Raw genomic sequence first — 23,817 nt, 5'->3', positions numbered from 1 at the left:
GCAGGGACACTATTGCTAAGATAATAACTTTTATACAAAATACTAATATGGATCGTAAAAGTGTGGTTCGGATAGCATCTACAAATATTAGCAAAAATATTTTTCAAATACTTTTACGAGAGGGTTTTATTGAAAATGTGAGAAAAAATCGAGAAAACAACAAATATTTTTTGGTTCAAACCCTGAGACATAGAAGGAATAGGAAAAGACCCTATAGAAATATTTTAAATTTAAAACCAATAAGTCGACCTGGTCTACGAATCTATTCTAATTATCAACGAAATTCGAGAATTTTAGGTGGAATGGGGATTGTAATTCTTTCTACTTCTTGAGGTATAATGACAGACCAAGAGGCTCGACTAGGAGGAATAGGTGGAGAAATTTTGTGTTATATCTGGTAATCCTTTATAATATCAAAATTGGATTTGAAACTTCCTATTTGTTAAATTTGTGAAAAAAGTAAAAGGGGGGTTGTCTAATATCTTTCTCATTAGTTGATACCTTAAGGGAATTTTAAGAACCAAAATGGAGTCATAAAGCTTTAATTACCAAATCGCTTCCCAACAGTCTATTCCCGATTCGTTTAGATCTGATTCTCAATTCTATTTCAGGAAAGATCCGTCACAGTTTTATATGGATACTGCCAGGAGATAGAGTAAAAATTGAAGTAAGTCCTTATGATTCAACCAAAGGTCATATAATTTATCGACTACACAACAAATATTTAAAGGATTAGGTTTTCAACTTCACCATTCCTTTCGGGGGAATACAATTCAAGATGAAAAATTTCAAGAAACTTATTTTCTTCCAAGAAATAGATTAAGAATTAAGGTAAGTAATGAAAAATATGAAAATAAGAGCTTCCGTTCATAAAATTTGTGAAAAATGTCGACTAATCCATACACGGGGATGAATTATAGTAATTTTTTCCAACTCGAGACGTAAAAAAAGTCAGGGATAATCAAACTTGTCAGAAGAGCCGATGTATAAATAAAGAATCTGTTTTGACATGAAATGGATATATCCATATATCTTTGACTCATATTTATGAGATGATAAAATATGGCAAAAGTTATACTGAAAATTGGGTCGCGTAGGAATGGACGTATTGGTTCACGTAAGGGAGCACGTAGAATACCAAAGGGAGTTATTCATGTTCAAGTAAGTTTCAATAATACCATTGTCACTGTTATAGATGTACGGGGTCGAGTAGTTTCTTGGTCCTCCACTGGTACTTCTGGATTCAAAGGTACGAGAAGAGGAACACTGTTTGCTACTCAAACCACAGCAGCAAATGCTATTCGTACCGTACTGGATCAAGGTATTCAACGAGCAGAAGTCATGATAAAAGGTTTCAGTCTTGGAAGAGATGTAGTATTACAAGCTATTCATTGAAGTGGTATACTATTAAATTTCGTATGGGATGTAACTCCTATGCCATATAATGGTTGTAGACCTATAAAACAAAGACGTGTGTAGAACTGAACATTGAAGAAATATCAATATAAATAAAAGATTCAATGATCTAATTAAATAATAGTACTATGGTTCGAGAGAAAGTAACAGTATCTACTCAGACACTACAGTGGAAGTGTGTTGAATCAAGAACAGGTAGTAAACGCCTTTATTATGGACGCTTTATTCTGTTTCCACTTATGAAAGGCCAAGCTGACACCATAGGCATTGCGATGTGAAGAGCTTTACTTGGAGAAATAGAAGGAACATGTATCACACATGTAAAATCTGAGAAACTCCCATAAGAATATTCGACCATAACGGGCATTCAAGAATCGGTACATGAAATTTTAATGAATTTGAAAGAAACTGCATTGAGAAGTAATCTATATGGAACTTCTGAAGCGTCTATTTGTGTCAAGGGTCCTGGATATGTAACTGCTCAAGATATCACCTTTCCGCCTTATATAGAAACAGTTGATAATACACAACATATAGCTAGTTTAACAGAACCAATTGATTTTTGTATTGGATTACAAATAGAGAGAAATCGTGGATATCTTATGAAAATACCACATAACTTTCAAGATGGAAGTTATCCTATAGATGTTGTATTCATGCCTGTTAGAAACTCGAATCATAGTATTCATTCTTATGGGAATGGAAATGAAAAACATGAGATACTTTTTATCGAAATATGGACAAACGGAAGTTTAACTTCGAAAAAAGCACTTCATGAAGCATCCCAAAATTTAATTGATTTATTTATTACCTTTTTACATATGGAGGAAGACAATTTATATTTACAGGACAATCAACACACGGTTCTTTTATCCCCTTTTACCTTTCATGATAAATTGGCTAAACTCGTAAAAAACAAAAAAAATAGCATTGAAATCGATTTTTAATGACCAATCAGTATTGCCTTCCAGAATCTATAATTGCCTCAAAATATCCAATATATATACATTATTGGACCTTTTGAATAACAACCTAGAAGATCTTATGAAAATTAAACATTTTCGTAGCGAAGATATAAAATAGATATTGGGCACTTTAGAAAAATATTTCGCAATTGATTTAGCAAAAAATAAGTTTTAAATCTATTGGAATTATTTAGTCAAAATAGATTGAAATCTTTAGCACAATTAATATATCATATATTAGGAATAAATTCAGAATTAAATTGACTAGATTTATCTAGGGAGAATTCGCTTTGAAGAAACTATTCTCTAGATACACATGTCGTGTTATTTCACAATTGAATCAATTAAAAATAAAAATTTTTAAAAAGACCTAAAGTTAGGGATATATCAATAGGTAATGTTGAACCAATGCCCAACCAAAGGGCGACTGCGGTACCAATCAAAAAGACAGTTGTTGCTACTGGACGGCGAAATGGATTTTGGAATTTATTAACATTCTCTAAAAAAGGTACTGTTAATAATCCCGCAGGTACTAAAACCATTAAAAGAACCCTCAACAATTTATTGGTAACTGTACGAAGTATTTGAAATACAGAAAAGAAACACCATTCAGGTAAGATTTCCAAAGGAGTTGCAAATGGATCTGCTGGTTCACCAATCATTGATGGTTCTAAAATGGCTAAGCCTACATTACATACAATAGTACCTAGAATTACTACGGGAAAAATATATAACAGTTCATTGGGCCATGCAGGCTCTCCATAATAGTTATGACCCATAACTTTAGCCAATTTATCTCTTAATACAGGATCATTCAAGTCAGGTTTTTTTGTTATTGGGATAGGTGAATTCTTATATATCCATCCCCCGAGGGAACCAGACATGATAATTTTTAATCATCCAGCTCAAGCAAGAATAAAAAGAACCAAATGAATCCATATATCCATATAAAATATACATATGGTACCTGTCTTTACACATCCACATATATGATAGAGGAATGGTTCAATGTAAGAAAAATTTAACTGAATTCTTTTTTATGGAATTGCAACTATTCATTACAAAACAAAGAATTTCGTTCTTACAAGTAAATACTCAAGACCCGAGTAGGCTTACAAATTAGATCATGATATGATCAAGTGGTTTTTGGGTTGTCTCAGACCTTTTAATTGGTATTTATCTTGAAAATGCTTGGAGATACACATACAAGGTTTTCTTGTTACTAATATAGTCTAGCCTCTCTTCTTCTTTAGATCCCTTATTTTACTTCGATATTAGTATTGATCGTGTCAATGCAGAGAAAATGAATACATTTACATACTATTAAATCTTATAAGTGAACTAGATAAAACTGAATCTTGATTCTATTTTATCTAGTTCACTTATACTGGACCTTACGGAGCCTGCTCATGTACAACATGATTCGGACCTAATCATAGAAAAGATTTCCTTTAAGCAAACCAGCCTATCCTCTGTATAGGGCTTACATGGCGATTAGAAAAAAGACATATTTGGTTGTGAATTCCCAAGTGGTAGGCATATATCTACACAGAACAATCGACAATTCAAGTCACACACTCCCATAATCCATTTTCTCTTCATAAAATTCCCTTCAATCCCCCCGTTTAGTTGACATGAATAGTTAAACGCAAATATCCAAATCCATGTCTTATTATTTTCAATAATCCATACTTATAGCAATGAAATACTATATATTCCTCCACCAAGTGATAAATGATTGATTACAAATATTTAGGATATATTTTTTTACTCTATCTATAAAGGCCTAGAAATATCCTGTTTACGTATCATTGGAAAGTGCATTAACATAAATACGGCAGTAAGAAGTGGCAATACAAAAGTATGTAAACTATAAAAATGAGTCAGAGTAGATTGTCCCACACTAGCGTTTCCGCACAATAATTCGACCAAAGGTGATCCTATTATAGGAATAGCATCAGGGACACCTGTTACTATTTTCACTACTCAATAACCAATTTGGTCCCGAGGTAAGGAATAACCAATTACGCCAAAAGATGTGGTTAATACAGCCAGAACCACACCTGTAACCCAAGTCAATTCATGAGGTTTTTTAAATTTGCTAGTGAGATACACACGAAATATATGCAGGATCATCATTAGGACCATCATACTTGCCGACCATCGATGAACTGATCGAATTAACCATCCAAAGTTGGCTTCAGTCATTATGTATTGAACAGAAGCAAAAGCCTCAGTAACGGTCAGCCAGTAGTAAAAAGTCATAACAAACCCAGTAGCTACTTTTACTAAAAAACAACTAAGCTTAATTCCCCCTAAATAATAAAATATATTGATGTGGGGGAACGTATTTACTAGTTATATCATTTTCAATTGGTTGAATCTCGAGACGTTCTTCAAACCAATCATATACTTTTTTGAGATAGGCGAAAATCCCTCCCTGAGAACCGCATATGAGACTCATCTTGTATAGCTCAATCAAAAACACCCAAAAACACCCAAGCAAGAAAATTCATCCTCGAATGAGACTGATCGAAAGGGGAGAATCTAAACTGACGTACATACTGAACATGAATAACTGGAACATGATTTCATGACTGATATCTGAATATATCATAGTGGACATGCATATTTGATGCATGTGTAACTGATTCATGAATGCATGACTGAGTGTTCTGATGAACTAAGGTTCTCATAATGAGAATGCACGTCTGATGCATAATTATATAACTGAACTGGCATATAAATGCATGACTGAATATGCAATGGTACTTAATACCATGTTTATAATGGAATTATGAGCCTGAACTGTATACCAAGTTTGTAACTAAAATCTGGACATGAAACTAAATAAACTTAAGGAGAATTATTACCTTGAGCTAGATCTGAGTTTGTGGAGAAGAGGTGAGGATACTTGGTCTGCATGTCTGCTTCTGCTTCCCAAGTAGCTCCCTTAATGGACTAATTCTACCAAAGAACTTCAACTAGAGGGACTTCTTTGTTCCTCAGTCTGCGAGTTTGATAGTTAAGAATTTTGACTAAAATCTCTTCATAAGAGAGATTGTTCTGAACATCTATGCTCTGAATAAGGACAACAACTGCTGGGTCACCTATGCACTTCTTGAGCAAAGAGACATGGAAAACTGGATAAACTGAGGCTAGATCTGAAGGCAATTCAAGCTCATAAGCTACCTTGCCAAAACGACTTAGAATTTTAAAGGGATCGACATATCGGGGACTAAGCTTTCCCTTCTTGCCGAATCTCTTCACTCTCTTTATGGGAGAGATCCTTATATAGATAAGGTCATTAATCTCGAACTTAAGATCTTTTACTGAACACGCATGAATGGGAACATGAGAATATGACTGAGTCTATAACGTGTGACATGGACTAAGTATTATGAACTAAATTGAGCCATTGCATACATAGCTTATGGCTGAGATTGGATCTTGAGGGTCCACCTATAAGTACCTACTACTCCCAGCTATGTTTCTTACATAAAAAGGGAATGACATGTTTAGGTAATAAAAGTTCAGGGGATTATAGTGTATCACCCCCTTGGGATACTACATCCCTCATAGAATACTGACTTGGCAGAGATACTAAGGAGAGACTGGAATGATGCACAGGGCACCCACGAATGGAATCGCGACTAAATATCTGATATCTGAGACTTTCATAAAACATGAACTGAGCTGAACACGAAATTGCTTAATTGGTCCATCTTAGGATGGTTACATCCATGAGACTTCAAATAGTGCGACTAAGTAGACAGAATAGAAAAATATGTAAACTTGTCAATCTGACTGTCGAACTGAAGTACTGGTTGTTCAAACTAATTCCTACTAACTGACTCATCTGATCTGTTGACTAACTGATGGCTGAGTACTGGGCATATAAGACTGAATTGTACTTAGTCTGAATAACTAAACTGAGAATATGGAGTTTTTATGACTATGAGAAAGGGACTAACTAAGTAACATGAGATAGCTAAGCATAAATTCATGAAATACTTATATTGTCTGAGAATACAAGACCAGGCGTATAACATGATTCGGAAACATTTTGTAAGCTGAGGTACCAAAACACATATAACATATGTAACTGATAACTACATGCTATGGTCAAGCAAACCCGAAATTGGACTATGGTACTGATCTAATTTCTGAACTGAGGCTAAGGATGGTACTATATCTAAGACTGTAGCAGAGACTGCAACTAAATCTGTAAATGAAACTCATACTAGGAATGAAAGCTGGTTTTTAATAATTGAAGTTTAGACTAGTACTAAAGTACTGAATTCTGATGGCTAAGTAATTGATAACTGAAATCCATGGTCCTGTAGGACTATCTGAGTCCTTTACTGAATAACGATTACTGAACTGACATTGTAACTGAGCCCTGAGGGACAGAACATCAACACCATGGATTCACCAAGGGATCTAAACTGAGGGTATACATGAAATAACCTGAGTCTTACTAATCACTAGGAGTGAAACACGAGTCATGTGGTCTGAGCATACTATAAAGCATGACATGAGTACATGAGTCGTGAGCTACATGACCTGAGTTTGAAGGTTCTGTATTCATGGGACATGATCCATACTATTGAGTAAACTGGAACTCCTTATACTAGGAACTGGAAATGCTTATGATTCTATGGAAGGTACATAAATGTAAGTTGTATTCATGGAACATGATTTGTACCGTGGAGTAAACTGGGACCCCTTATTCTGGGAATGGAAATCATACATGATTTTCACTAATGTCCATAAATATGTGCGATTATCATAGAGCTGACAGGTAGACATAAATAGATATCATGATATTTGATGGGTTTTGAAGATATGTAATACTATTCTGAGACGGTCTGCATGATTATGTTCACTGTGGAAATAGATGAGGATGACATCTATGAAGACTATGATGAATATGTCTAAGTGATACTTGAACACATGATTCATCAAGTCCATAAAGGTTGCTGGGGCATTGGTAAGACCAAAGGACATGACTAAGAATTCGAAGTGATCATACCGAGTTTGAAAAGTTGTTCTCCAAATGTCATATTCTCTAACTTTAGGTTGATGATTGCCTGATCTGAGGTCTATCTTAGAGAAATAGCTAGCACACTGAAGTTGGCCAAATAAGTCAATGATTTTGGGAAGTAGATACTTATTCGTAACTGTGACTTTATTGAGTTGACGGTAGTCTATACACATTCTGAGAGAACCATCTTTCTTAAGCACGAATAAGACTGGTGTGCCCCACGGGGACACAATGGATCTGATGAAACCCTTATTTAGGAGATCCTTCAACTGATCTTTTAATTCTTTAAGTTTTGCTAGTGCCATTCTGTATGGAGAAATAGATATGGGCTGAGTATCTGGAAGAAGGTCTATGCCGAAGTCTATTTCCCTTTCAAGAGAAATTCCTGGAAGATATTCGGGAAAGATATCTGAATATTCATTCATGATTGGGACTGATTCAAGACTGGGAGTTTCAGAACTATTATTATTAACTCAAACAAGATGATAGACACATCCTTTAGATATCATTTTCTGTGCCTGGAGGTAGGAAATAAGTTGACCTCTGAAACCTAAAGTACTACCCCTCCACTCTAGGATAGGTTCATTCAAAAACTGAAACTAGACTATTCTATTTCTGCAGTCGACTGTGGCATAGTAGGAATAAATCCATTCCATGTCGAGAATGACATCAAAATCATTCATCTCTAATTTGACTAAATCTACTGAAGTGACTTTTTGAGATACCATAATCGGACAGTTCCTATATACCTGTTGGGCTATGATAGTTTTACCCACTAGGATGGAGACTCAGAAGGGCTCTACTAGAATTTCAGGACTGACTCCAAAATCAACTGCAATATAGAGAGTAATAAAAAAAGAAGCTCTTAGATCTAGCAAGACGTAAACATGTACATGAAAGATTTATAACATACCAGTAACCAGATCAAGAGAATTTTCCTGATCTTATTAAGACTGGAGAGAATAGAGTCTATTTGGGCGTTGCCCACTAGTAGCACTGGAGGTGGCACCCTGCTGATTCGAGCAACCAGACTGAGCTGAGGAATGGTTATGTTGACCCTAAAAATCTGAGTAGGGACAATCTCTGACTCTGTGTCCTGGCTCACCACATCTGAAATAGACGTCATTGCCAACTCTGTAAATACCCTGGTAGTTCATACCATAATTTTGACAAATGGGATGGGTTCGGGTACTGCTAACACTGCCTTAATGTTTAGGGCTTGGCGCCCTATCCCTGTCGTCGTCTCTGAATTTTGGCACTAGAGCACTGACTAAAGAAGGGGCTTAGACAACAGCCTGCTTATTGCTCTGAGCTAATATTGATTAAGATAAAGTGAGGGATTCGATTCTGAATTGGCCATGAAAGACATGCTCGTCCAAGGAATTTGTCTGAATGGGAGAAGGTACTAACTGATTTTTGGTTCTTCTTTAGTTAGCCCTTTTGGAAGACATATTCAGTAAATGAAATGGAAAAATAGATTAGACTAGGAGTCTACATTTGAGCTTATGATCACTGGCACGACATGAATACTGAAAGAACGAAAACTATTCCTAAAACATCGCATAGCCTCATGTCCATTAGTGTGGTGCACAACAAACCCATGCACAAGACTCTACTAGATGTGGATTTTCATATTTCCTAGGATACTGTTGAAACCTGTCTCTGATACCAAGTTTGTAACACCCCAAATCTGGTACCCAAAATGCTACACGGTGCTCATGACCCTGAAGGATAACAAAATAACCCATGGTTGATATCTGTACCTGTATATTATATGACTTCATGTAAAATACGAAAAATAAAGGATGAAAGGCCATAAGGTCAGAGATTTGATAAAATAGAACATCTGAAGATATGGTATATGAATGCCAAAATAACTGAAATAAATGTCTGAACATGCTAGTCCGAAAGCCTCTAAACTGTCTGATAAGGAGTTGATGGGATATGTTCCCAACTAACTCCAACTACTAAAATAAATTAATTAATAAGATAATAAAGTAATGGTCATGTCCTCGAAGGATGAGGACTCACTGCTAACTCTGACTGCTGAGACAGGAATATTACTGATGCTCTGGAGCTCATGCTTCTGAACCTACGGTATAAAACACCATATCAGAAATCCTTCAGTATAATTGAATGTATTGGTATGCATGTGAGGTAGGCTGCATGCAAAGGGTTCACATACATGAATTATACTAACTGACTGAATAACATGAGCATGAGAATACATGTATGAATATATAATAATTGTAACTAAGTTCGTGATAACATGATTGCTGAGTATGAGTACTGATAACATGAGATACTGATAGCTGTACAAGTGAAATAACTAATACTGTGTGACTATATCTGACAGTTTAGGTTCTAATGAAACTAGCTGAGTTCCGTACTGTTCTGAGTTGACTGTATCTGACAGTTCTAAAATCTAAAGAATTAGCTGAATTCTTTTACTGAGACTGAATGACTGTATCTGACAGTCCTAATCTGTAACTGAAACTATGGGAAATAGTTATCTAACTAACATGCCCCAAATAATGCATTATAGCAAAGTTGGGGTCCAATCTGTAACCCCAATTGGAAGGGTATCAATACCGTACCACTAGTAAGGACAAGGTGTGGGTGACCCTCATCTGATAGTGTCCCCAAAAGAGAATAGTGGGACCCTCATCTGATAGTGTTTATCTACCCCATCAACCCTCATCTGATAGTGTTGATGTCTTAACCTATGCTAGCTACATAGTTCTGGAATGGAAGGATGAGTTCTAAAAATCACACCCTCAACTGACAGTGTGTGTTCCCATCCTTGGGTTCACTCAGTGCTAATTTCTACTACTATCTGAATAGACACTAAACATGGATTGCTGAACTAAATCGCACCAAATTAACTGAGTTCTGTTGACTGACGAAATACTACTAAGAATACTGAATTTCTGAGATTTTTGAGTTTACTGAGTTTTCCTGAGTCACATGAATGGATGAATTTCTATGAACATGGATTGACTGAGAGTATCTTGAAAACATAACAATGGCTCTAGGCACACTGCTAAATTATCGAGTACAAGTACCCCTTGGACTCGATAGCGTGAAACTGACAAAGCATGACTTTCTTGAATACATGACCAACATCATAATCCATAATACAATAAGTTGGAGATTTCATGAAGTATAAGTTCTAAATCACCACAAAGGCTACACATGTATCCATAATTCACTGACTAAGACATTTCATCAAACATTTGACATGCATAAACCTGTACATGATTGGGGATTTCATATTATCATACTAGTATGGCACTTTTCCTTCACATAGGCATTTAATCGAACACATGGGGAGCATGCTTTGGTTATATAATCATCAACACATCTAATAATCATGGATACATCATTCAATATGTAAATTTAAGGGTTTATCATGATTATTATACAAATCACCACATACTAGGGTTAATCATTGAAATATGCAATTTCAAACATGAATCAAAACCCCACAACATCATGATCATGAATTTCAATTCTATTTAAATCATGAACATTCATAAACACACAAATCTTGTATTTTGAAAAGAGATTATTGAGCTTCATGGGTGAAAGTGACCCATGAATCAACACATGACATACCTGGGTTGTAAGTTTCTTGAAGTTCTTGGAATTGAAGAACTTAGAATATCTTAGTTTCTTAAAGAAGGATTTGGATCTTGTTCTTGGGGATTATCTTTGATTGAAAACCCTAATTTGATATTATAGATGGATAATAAACTTATGAGCCTTGGTCTGATATAATGAGGGGTTAAAATGGGTAGAAAAGACCCAAATAACTTTTTAAAAATAACTTTAAAATAACTAAACAAACTATGCGATGATGGGTGTGATGGTCCGTCGATGGTTCGACGGTCCATCGGTCCTGACCGTTGTACCTGGGCAGAGGGGTTCACTACCTCTGCTGCGATGGCTTGGGCGATGGTCCATTGCTAGCTCGACGGTCCGTCAGCCTGAGCCATCGCCCTTAGGTAAAAGGTGGTCTCACTGCCTCCATGACGATGGTTTGGGTGACGGTCCATCGCTATCTCGATAGTCCATCGGCCCTCATCGTCGCACCTGGGCAGTTTTGACTGCTTTCTGTATAACGGCCATAACTTTCTTTTCTGACACCAGATTTGGACAAAATTGGTATCGTTGGAAAGCTAATTAAATTTTCCACATGACAATAAGTGAAAATATTAAAAATTACACATATATAAAAGTGGATGCATCTTTCAAATTAAGTTTCTAACATACTCAGGACGATTTCAAGCTAGGTAGAAGTACGGGGTATTAAATTTCAAGACCCCAAGAGGTGCTTTGCCTTATCATCTAGTGTATGTAAAGGCTTGTCACTTGCCTATTGAGCTTGAACATGAAGAACTTTGGGCTTTGAAAAAGCTGAACTTTGAGTGGCAAGATGCAGCAAAGTCGAGGATGAATAGTATAAATGAGTCAGATGAATTTCAACTTTGGGCATATGAAAGTTCTGCACTTTACAAGAAAAATATAAAGTTGTATCATGAATGAAAAAATGAGAAAAGAATCTTTGAAAAGGGTGACCACATATTTCTCTACAACTCAAGGATTAAACTATTTCCAAGTAAGTTGAGGTGTAGATGGTATGGTCCATTCACGATTACAAAATTTTATCCCTATGGTTCTTTAGAACTAAAGAGGGATGGTGAAGCCCCATTTAAGGTAAATGGACAAAGAGTAAAGAACTATATGGGCAATTATAAATAAGTAAATGAGATTGTTAAATCAAATATTTTCTAGGAGGCAACTCATTTTTTGTACTTGTTTAATTATAGGGTAATATGTTTTTTCAGTTTCCAAGACTAAGAAATGCAGGAAATATCCAGAGAAGTTGAAAAAATTTTGGTCATACAGACTCTTTATGAGTCGTATCTAGATGGTACGACTCATAAGTAGGATTTGTATGGACCTGGGAGAAAATTCAAAATCAGGAAAAAGTTTTTGGAATGGATACGATTCTCAGAACGAGTCATACCCTCAAGGTATGACTCGTCACATTGAGTCGTATCCACTCTAAAACCCAGGTAAGAGTCTAGGTCTATACGAGTCAAAGGCACAACCTGTAATCCTGGGTATGATTCGTATACATAACTCGTACCCAAGCTTACCAGGTCACGGGTTTACCCAATCCAGAACAATGATTTAAATAGAATTTGGGCACCCAACTCGGGTACCCGACACTTGAAACAACCCTACACCAACAAAAACTCCATCTTTGCCTAATTTTAAAGTTCTAAAGGTACGAAATTTCTTCGAATTAAGTACCAAATTACTCAAATTCGTTGCTTGACATGACTTAAGCATAAATTTTGAAGAAAGAAGGTTAAAATTAGTGAGAATACAAATTCACCCAAGCAAGTAAGTTTTCAAACTCAATCTCACTACATTTCAAGATGAAATCATAAATACGAGCTATTCCTAACTTTCTTTAAGTTGCAATTACTTGGTTGTTTCACATTGGTACCCTAGTTATTGGGTTTAGGGTAGAAATAGAAGTTGGGGGGAATATGGGTTTAGGTGTTGATATTTTGTGTGTTGTGTGGTTAAAATTGATTGATGTTGCTACAAAATTGTCATGGGTAGTTTGGGTATTTGCGTTGGAGTCAAACTTTAATGTTGGGATTCTATATTGCAGTGGATACAAGACCCTTTACGACTCGTACCCACCAGTACAGGGTCGTAATAGGACTCGTACCCATTGAATACACAATCTAACAAGTTTAAGGTTCTGGAATGGATACGACTCGTCCATACAAATCATATCCAAACCATACGACTCATACACTTAGAGTCGTACTGACTTGAGAGTAATAGAATTTTAATTAATATTTCTGGTCTGCTTATAACTGTTGGTAACGAGTAGTACCTTATCGGTACGATTGGTTAGGAGGAGTTGTAAGCTGACTAATAAATTATTGTTCATGCACTGTGTAACATATGACTCTACTATATGAGTCGTAGCTAGTCAATACGACCAGTATACATGCATACTGAACTTTAGTTTCAAATTTTTATTTTATTTTATTTTATTTATTTACTTACTAATAATAGTGTTCTTGTAGTTACCATGCCTTCAAAGAACGTTTCTTCATCCAAACAAGTCAAAAAGGGAACAAAGTAGACACCGATTACTAATTCAAAATCCAGTGGTTCTAAGTTTGATGTGTCAACCGACAGTAGTAGTGAACCTTACGAAGACTCATCAAAGGGCAAAGTTGCCCCAAAAGGGAGAGTATCCAATAAATGAAAGGATAAGAAAATTTTACCCCTAGAAGAATCACCTTCACGTGGCCCGAGGAGAAAGAATCTAACTGTCTCTCCTTTGCACACACCACAGCCTACTAATAATGATGAAGATGTTGAATCCAGTTTAGAAGAAGCCAGTTTTGAGGAGGCCAAAAGTACAAAAAAGGTCGAGGCTACCCCAATTTATTGACAAGACCCCACACTTACAGTTTCCACTACTCTGGTGCTTATTGTCGAACAATGGGGGTACCATGGTATGCATGAGATATATAACATTGGGCTGGTCAGACTTTCAAGTAGCAAGATTAAAAGGGTATTGTATCCGGATCAAAGATTGATGACTACTGGGAAAATAGAATTTCCTGGATTCAAGGAGCGCTTCCAACAATACGGTTTTGAGTGGATGACAGGGCACCGTGAAAATATAGTGAGGTACTTGTGTGAGAATTTTATATGGAATACAAGGGTGAACTTCAAAGAAAAAATCCACAAGGTCAGCTATGGAAAGGTGGTGAGATAATTTCTTTACTGGTTATTCGGGGAGTATGGGTGGAAATTTCCCTACGTATAATTGGAAGATTGTTATATGAACCAGACTATCAGGCTCCAGTAAATACTGAAGAAATAGACAACCGTATAAAAGAGATAAGAAAGATTACCAAAAGGACACTAGGTTCTAATAAGAAAATAGAGTTCTTTAGGTGGATTGCGGAGCGTATAGCTTTGAATGGACAGAATGCGGTTTGGGTACCTCACAGAAAATTAAGAAGAACACCCTCAATTTTGAGGGTAAGGCATGGTGGACTCTGGCGCACCACAGGTTGTGTCCCACCACAGGGGACAACATTTTGATCCTAGTTCGGAAAGCTATTATAGACGGCTTCATAGCAATTATAAGTTAGATGTCGCAGAGTTTTTATCCAAGGAGTTAAGAGACCAGGTTGTAGAGGGTCAGAAGTTATTATTGGCTTACCCCTATATGTCACATATGTATGTTTGGCTGCGGGAGTTTTGGAACTTGTTGGTATAGATGAGATATTAGATGCAACGAGAATGATGAATTCAGCCTAATCAGAGATGTAGCCAACCCTTTAGCCCGGCAGGAAACGCAGATAGTAAACTTGATAGCAGGGATGTTCCTGTAGGATAGTCAAGCTGAAACCACTAAGGTAGCCAAACCAGGAGCATAGACAGAGACTTCACCTATAGATGCAGTGAGTACTTCTAGTGCCCCACTGCCAATATAGTTTGTGCCACCCAGGCTATGAGGTATTCCTTTGGGACTTATGATGATTACACAAGCACTATGGACTGAGGTTATGATTAGATTATCCATACTTAGGCTAAGGTCGGATATATGGAAAGAGGCATAAAGCCCTGGCTTGATACACAACTTTCTAACCAAGACAGAAGGGCCCATGGGTGGCTAGATGCTTTTGAGTCGAGGATTACTCGACAGTTGAGTGGTAGGCAAAAGCCCTATATTACTGAGGTCAAATTTGAGGTTGCTAAGATTAAGAGGATGGTCCCGAATTGTATGATAGATCGATAGTCTTGGACCCCATGATTGAGACTATAGTTCCTACAGTTCATATGCAAAATATTTGGGCTATTCTAGAGTCGAGAGTTAAGGAGACTCGAGAAGATAAGAAAGCATGATAAAAGAGAAAGCATAAAGAAAAAGATGCAGCCAAGAAGGCTAGGGTTGAGAGTATTTAGAGTAAGCAGGACTGGGAGACGAGGGTCCGAGAGATGGCCATTGGAGCTGGTAGATTGAGATCACTAGTTGTGGATGTTGAAGGGGTCGGTGTTGCACCCCCGACTATTGTTAATTCAGTCCCTACTGATGGGATGGTAGCTGAGGAGAGTGAGACCTGCTCTGAGGGCCCAGTGTTGTTGTTGATGAGCCACACCTTGAGTGCCCAGGTATAACCTTTCATTCTTACTTTATATTTTTTAGCACTGAGAGCAGCGTAATAATTTTAGTTAGGGGTGGGGGTTATTCTGAATATCTGAGAGTAGCAGAAAAGTATAAAAAGCTAAAATTCTGTTATGACTTGCAGGTTTGGTGCTGACAGTTGAGATAGGAAGAAAATCAACACCTATGGCAGCATATTGTTTTTAGTATAATTTTTGAGAGATTTTGAAAAATTCATTTGTATTAAAATTGTGATTTTGGTATTGATTTGTGAATTTGAATTTGGAAACATTGTTGATTTGAAATGATTATATTTAGAATTTGTTAAATAAAATTATACTGAAAATTTTGTCTACTATGTGATATGTATATGTGTGAGACTATTGTGAATCTAGAAATGGAATTAGGACTAGGGATAGAACAATTAGGGACAAACAGTTGCACAAATAAATAGCTAGTACTTAGTAATGTAACCCTATGCAAGTGTGCGTGAGGTATACTGAGTTCCCGGTGTGTCCAAATCTAGAACTTGCTCAGTTGCTTTTACCTAGGTTTAGGATGGTTAAGTAGGAGATGATCATAGGCCCTTTTTATGTGAGTCCACCTGAGCCTAAAATACCTTAACCAAATGAATAAATCCCTCGATCCAAATATTTGGGCCTGAATAGACCAATTATGTTGTTTACACCAATTTCGCCTTCCCATTTCCCTTATAATTAACCTATTTTGACCCTGGTCTTCTTTGGATACTGTGCACCTCAACTCAAGCAAATCATCTAAGTTAAGGGTGGTATTATAGGGGTGCATCGGAGAAAATGAGTATGAAAAAAGTGTGTAGAATAAAAATAGTTGAAACTTGGACAGGTGTGATGAGAATAAAGGACAAAAAAATTGTATGGAAAAGTAAAAGAAAAAGGAAAAGAAAAATAAAAGAGAGAAAACCGCATCTGGCCCAATCTGAATATGCTTATAATAAAAAAAGAGACATAAGAAAGGAAATAAAAGAAGAAGTGGAAAAATAAGTAGATCCCAAAAAATGTGTAGTGTCCAGGAGGATTAGTCACTAAATAAATCCCAAAATATATCATACCAGCCCCAAGCCTACGTTACAAGCCGAATAAAGTCCTATAGTGATCCTACCATGACTATCTGAAAACTTAGGAAAAGAACATAAAAGCAAGCCTATGGTATTTTTTACACACCGATAATACTTCTTTGTGAGTAAAAGAGTCATTTGTATATCCCTAAATAGATTGGTTTATCCATACGGAAAGTGAATGGGATTTCTTTGACCGTGAGCGTACATGGATTTTGTTGCTAGATTGCTAAATTGTTGGGTGAATATAATTTGTGTCTATGCCCAGTTGTCTATTGCTAATTTAATGACATCATTAGATTCCCTAGTGTTTCTGCGTGTGCTAAATCTCTATACGCAGTTTGATTCTTTAAAAGTTAAAAAGAGGGGAGTAACATAACTGAAATTAAATTCAAAAACACTGCCATAGGTAGCTTAAGGTCTTTCTGTTTAAGCATCGTCTCTGTATCCTGAAATAATATTTGGTTTTGTTTTCTTGAGGACATACAAAAGTCTAAGTTGAGGGTGTTGATGTGTTATGGAAACACGATACTTTTGATGCTTAAAACTGTGAATGTATGCGTGAACTTAGGATATTTTGTTAGATATGATACGCTTTGGCGATATTGTAGGTAAAACAGGTTTACTGTATTGTTGGAATGAAAAAGAAAGAAAATGACCTGGAAAAGACTAACTCTGATCAAGGTACGAGTCAAGAGTCGTCAACACTCGATGTGACTCGTATTTTGATGGTATGCATAACAGAACCTAAGAAGCTAAGTATGGACAATATACGATTGGAACATCTAAGTTGTAAGCAAGGATATGAGTCGTATGGAGAATTCGTATGCATAACAGAATTTAAAGCTACCAGCCAAAGTTGAAATCTTATAAGTATACGAGTCAGAAGTCTGAGTACGACTCATATAAGGAAGACGTATACAAATAGTGTTCAAATCTAGAAAAGATAGAAGTCCCAGGTGGATACGAGTGAAGGACACGAGTCATGTGCTCATGTACGAATCGTGAGCAGAAATCGTATGTTGAATAGAAAGGTGAATCCTTGGGAGATCAAACACTGGAATGGATACGAGAGGGCAGGGTACGACTTGTATGATGTCGGTATGAGTTGAAGACCAAATCATACCGAGTGCCAACATAACTTTACCTTTTTCCATTTTTATTTGAATTTTTATGTTATTTTGAGATACTATAAATACCCTAGGGTTTATCTTTTATTAGAGGACATATTTTTACAATACTTTTGCATACTTTACAATTGTTCTTGAGATCTGGGGGTTTTATTCAATTCAATACTTCAGAGTTTATTCATCTTATTCTTGTGCAATTAATTACATGCTTTATTAATTGATAATCATGAATTCTTGCATGAACATGAGAGGCTAATCTCCTTAACTAGGGTTGTGGGAACCCTGGCTGATGAGCTATGTAAAGAAAGTGTGATATTCATCTATTTTAGGGTTTATGCATGTATCTTAATGTTCTTCACAATAATTAATCTTTGAGCTATTGTAGAAGTGTAAGATAGCCTATATTTGCATTCATCCTTACAAGGGAGTTTGTGGTTGGGAAAAGAAGATTAGCACAGTGATTTGGGATTCACCTCCTTCTTATATTCCCCGCCATTCATTTTATCACTTAATCTTACAAGGTGATAGTGAACTAAGGTCGTAGCAAGGAGCAACAAGGCGAAGCCCTAAAACTGAACTGATAAAGGGTGAGATTTATCTTCACATTCACAAGACAGCTGATAATACATATCTTATGGACTTTACATGCAGAAAAACAGAATAGGTGGGTTGAACACGAGAAATTTACGAAGTTAAGAAACCAGGAGTAACACAAGCCTAGTGTTCGTCTTCTATTATTTACAACTCAACAACACTAAGTTTCGGTTACTACTTGTGATTGATACAAAATCCCCCCCCCCCCCCCATTTACTTTTTTGCACTGTTGCTCGTGAATTACATCAAATCAAGCAATTGTTCAGTATTTTCCCTATGGATTCGACCCCAACTTAGTTGAGTTACTATATTTGGCATCGATCGTAGCATGCTTCTATTGAAGTTAGTTTTGGGTGACATCAGTTAAATACATAACATATTAAAAAAAAAACAAGGCAATCAAATTAAAATGAAAGAAATAAAAAAAAATAACAAAGAAGCAAAAGATGGCAGGACAACCATGACATGTCTGCTTTACCACACTTATATAATATACTAGATGCAAGAGCCCCGCGCTTGTATGCTGCTTTTTTTGTTCTAATTTATGTGATATCATAATTTTTTGAGAGTTCATTAAATTTTTTGAATAATTTTAAATATTTAAGTTGTTAATTATTGTGATGTATAATACTTTATAATTTCTTAGATAATATATGTTACTCTTGTCGTTTCAATTTATGCGGAACTGGTGGAATTTGGAGAGTCAACCAAATTTTTTTAATATAATTTTTAGATTATTTTATTATTTTAAAATATTTTAAGTTGTTAATTATTGTAATTTATAATACTTTTGCATAATTTTCAGAGTATATATATTACTCTCTCTATTTCAAGTTATATGTCACCGATGAAATTTAGAGAGTCAACCAAATTTTTTGTAAATAATTGTTATGTATTTTGAGTTGTTAATTATTATGATTTATAGTACTTTCTACTAATTTTCAAATAATATATGTTACTCTCTTTTTCCTAATTTATGTTAGTGTGATAGCATTTGGCGAATCAATCAAATTTTTTATATGTCGTTAAATATTTTAAGTTATTAATTATTGTGATTTACAATACTTTTTATGTAATTTTTAAATAATATATATAACTTCTTTTGTTCCAATTTATGCGGCACTAATAAAATTTTGAAAGTCAATCAATTTTTTTTATAAATCTTTCAAATATTTTAAGCGGTTAATTATTTTAATTTATGATAACTTTATGCAATTGTTAAGTACATAACATATTAAAAAAATAAAATAAATAAATTAAAATAAAAGAAATAAAAAATTACAAAGAAGTGGAAGTTGGCAAGACAACAATAACCTGCCTACTTAACCGCACTTATATAGTATAGTAAAGTAAAGTAAATGACATAAATAGTCCAGATTGCTCCCTTAAATATAAACTTACCAATTTTATTCCTTTAATCAACTATTAGTGAATTTATTCGCGCTTCGCACAAATTAATTAAATTTTTGAGTGCTGAAATTTTCTTAAGAGATCTTTTTGATTTTCAATTATTTCAAATTCTAACTAACTATACACACTCTTAAGTATATACATGCATTTTTTTTTATGAATTTTCGTCACTCTCGTATTTTCAGTCTTCTTATATTTTATTTTTGTATACTATATTCTAAATGACACAATACTTTCATTTTTCTCAAAAGAAAGTAGAGAAAAAAAAGATTCCATCAAACTGGATTTGTTTTCATGCATATTTTTAATAAGTTTTAAACTTGTTTATTATGTGTATATATGACACAAATCTAATTATGGGAATCTCGTATTCTCATTTTTAATCTTATTTTATCCTTTTTATTTCTCTTTAAATTGTTTATCTTTAATGCTTTTTTTGTATGTGTGTGTGTTTTTTTTTCTTTACCTTCCTACATAGATGCAATTTTAGATAACGAAAGGTTTAGCAAAATGGAATTTCATTTCATTTTGTGGAATGTCTTTTTCATTTTAATAGATTAATTATCAGGCAATTTTAAATGAGTTTTTAATAAATTAAAACTCTTAAAGATTAATAAAAAAGGAAAACACAATAAATGATAGTTCATATAAAGTAATTATTTTAAGAAGTAATTTTTTTTAATACATAACTCATCATAGGTGAAGAAAAATAGAAAAATATTAATAAAAATATAATTAACATATTTGGTCATAAAGAGGTGTTGCATAACCTTGTTGTGTTTAAAATAAAGGGAAAAAAACGAAATGTATTACTAGCTTTGCAAATTTATTTTTTGATAAGTGATTATTTAAGGTTTAGAGAAGAATTAAGATTCCTCTCTTTGGAAAGAAAATGAAATAAAAAGAGACAATCAACTTCATGAAATCATTGTTATCTTAGAAATACTTTTGTTTTTCTTAAGTTGTAAGATTGAACAGTACAAACCAATAGACAATAGAAAATAGTAATAATATTTTAAAATATTTAAAATATATATATATATATATATATATATATATATAATTTGAAAAATCAAGAAATACAATTTTACGTACAATAAACAGCTTTCTTATGAATTAAAATGTCATTTAAAAATTATAAACTAATGTTACATTCTCATATTTAAGATTTACTAAAGTAGACCTATATAGTTGCGGAATGATACATAGATACTTCCTTAAGTAGCACATGTAGAAGTTTGTCTCCTTCCTTTGCTTCTACTTCAGAAAATAAACACTCTGGTCTAGACACACATATAAAAAGTGGACCTCACCAATGAAAAAAAAAACAGAAAAATAGTTATCTAAATAAATATAAATTTTTGAGAATGTTATATTGTGAATTGAAGAGGAAAGAAGAACTACCATACAAACAAAGAATTTCTTTCAAAAGAATTTTAAACAAAAATAATTAGATTCTTGTCATATTAATATCCAACTTCATTTGTATGTTAATCGAGTCTTAAGAAAGTAAAAAATAAAAAGAAAATAAAAAAATTAATTGTTGCATGAAACGAAAAATAAGGACGATCAAATTGTTAACTAAAAGTGTTAAAGAAGTTGAAGATAAAATTTAATAAATTAAAAATACCAAAAATAATGCAATTAAAATATATCCTGGACGATAAGATTTTTTTCTATTGCTATATGGTATGTTTTATACCCACATTGAGATGAGGATAAGAAAAACTACCATAGTAATAATCTTCTTTTTATCTACAACAAAAAATTTAATGAGATTAGGATAAAGAGAAATATAACACTGCAAAAAATTAATTAATGAAATACACATAATATAAAAGAAAGTTGCTCTAACAAAGTAATACATAGCTCTTAAAAAATATAAAACTGTAAGAAAGTAATACACAGCTCTTAAAAAAATCTAATGACTTTCAAAATGCATATACCTTACAAGAACAATTTTCATTAGATTCTTTCAAGAAATAATTATCATTGTTTCTATCTATTTTAAGAAACAATTGTCATTGGATATTTTAATACAAAATTAAATAATGGGGGTTATGAATATAAAAAGGTTTAGATTTTTAAATTTTATTAATATTAATTAAGAGTGTAATTTGTTTTGAACATAAAGAGATGTGATTTATGAAAATGATTTTTAAAAATAAAATTATTGAAAAAAATGAAAGAAAAACTCTTAAAAAGAAAAAAGGAAGATAAATAGGATCCTTGACCAAAGAGAGAGGTGCCACATCACCTTGTCTTGATTTTTCTTTTATTATTATACTAGTTGCATGAGGCCCCTGCTAAACTCGGGCCCAAACTCAAAATATTATAATTTTAATCGAATGATATAAAATGTAATTTATGTTATTTTTATTGTATAATTAATTTAGTTTAGTTTCATTTAATCATGTTTTTAATAAGTATTTCAATTATTATGTTCCTTAGTTAAATAATCGGATAAGTTTTTAAGAAAAAAATTATTCATGAGAAAGCAAGTTTTGCAATAAATTAACAAATACTAAAGAGAAACAAGTGATTCAATATTATACAGACTAACACAATAAATTATGATATTAGCAACTATATAGATGGAGAATTTTTTTTTGATATTATTAATTTTTTACTCATTATTTTGGTATGTCGTGATTTTATGTTAGTTAAATGTGAGGAGTTAAGCTTGGCCTTAAACAAAATACAAGAAAAATATTATTAGGTCCAAAAAAATTTAATTACGCTATCTAAAATATTTTGTGCAAATTATTTTTTCCTAAACCCGTAAAAAGGATATAGAGGGGAACATATGATATTAAATTATTTAAATATAAATAAAATACAATAAAGGCTTCTATTGAAAAAAGAAAATATGTAGCTTTAAATTTACCTTAATTCTGCCAACATGCACAAGGACAAAAAGGTAGTTTCCTTTACTTCCTTTCGTCCATATTTGACATAGTTTAACTTTCACACAACTAATTTTTTTAAGAAAAAAAAAGTTAAAGAAGATATTGACTTTTTCTTCAAATGTATTTTTATTTAGATGTATAATTTTTATATAATGAAGAAATTATATTAAATTGATATCACTATTTAATTAGGATACGATTGTAAAATACTTTTCACTTCCGCAATTTGCAATATTAAATTGATACTACTATTTATTGAGGATAATTTAGTAAAAATATGTTTACTTTTAAAAGTGTGTGACGTGTTAAGGATTACTTTCCCTATTTTAAAATAATTGACATTTTTAGTAAAACTTTTGTCTCAAAATAGTTGGCATATTCAAAAAATTAAGAGATAATTAATTATTTTTTTCAATTCTACCCTTACAAATAAAGATTTTCCATATAAATTGAAGAAGGTTCATGTAATTAATATTAAATAGATAATAGGGTCATATTAGTCAATTTACACCTTTATAATTTTTTCATAAAAATTATTCAAAATTTATACATGCTAATTATTTTGAGACGAATGAAATATATTAAAACTAAAAAGACCATATTATATGAACGCAATAAAATGAAAAAAAAAAGTATGAAAAAATTACACTATACTCCAAATATTAAAATATATTACAGTATAATATTACTAATCATTTCTTATTTAACTACAACAAAACTCAAAAAAGGGGAAGGGGGAGGGGAGAACTAAAGAAGTAACAATTAATATAATTCATATATTGAAAGTTTTTCCTGTAACTAGTAAAAGGCAGCAGTAACAAGCCCAATTACGTGTATGCATATGATTAACCCTATGAGTCTGTGAGGACGACCAAATTTGATGATCCTATATATATATATATATATATATATATGCCGTGCTAAGCTCAGATTCAAACTCAATTAAAAAAGTATAATTTTTATTACAATTTTTTAATTTATGATTGATATAATTTAGTAGAAATTAGACATGTCTTATTCACTAATCTT

At 33.5% G+C, this 23,817-nt stretch overlaps 1 protein-coding gene across 1 annotated transcript; it reads left to right on the top strand.

Moving 5' to 3' along the window:
- The first annotated feature begins 1,062 nt into the window (after positions 1-1,062).
- LOC124897948 (30S ribosomal protein S11, chloroplastic-like) lies at positions 1,063-1,395 on the top strand. Its single transcript, XM_047411570.1, has one exon. It carries the CDS (start codon positions 1,063-1,065, stop codon positions 1,393-1,395), a length of 333 nt encoding a protein of 110 aa, XP_047267526.1.
- Positions 1,396-23,817: the final 22,422 nt, after the last annotated feature.

This window comes from Capsicum annuum, chromosome 4, assembly GCF_002878395.1.
Source record: "Capsicum annuum cultivar UCD-10X-F1 chromosome 4, UCD10Xv1.1, whole genome shotgun sequence".
NCBI lineage: Eukaryota > Viridiplantae > Streptophyta > Magnoliopsida > Solanales > Solanaceae > Capsicum > Capsicum annuum.
This window is presented reverse-complemented; position numbering and strand designations above follow the sequence as displayed.

What these genes read in the sequence shown, in the direction of transcription:
- LOC124897948 (XM_047411570.1), top strand. Translation starts at nt 1,063, where the DNA reads ATGGCAAAAGTTATACTGAAAATTGGGTCGCGTAGGAATGGACGTATT.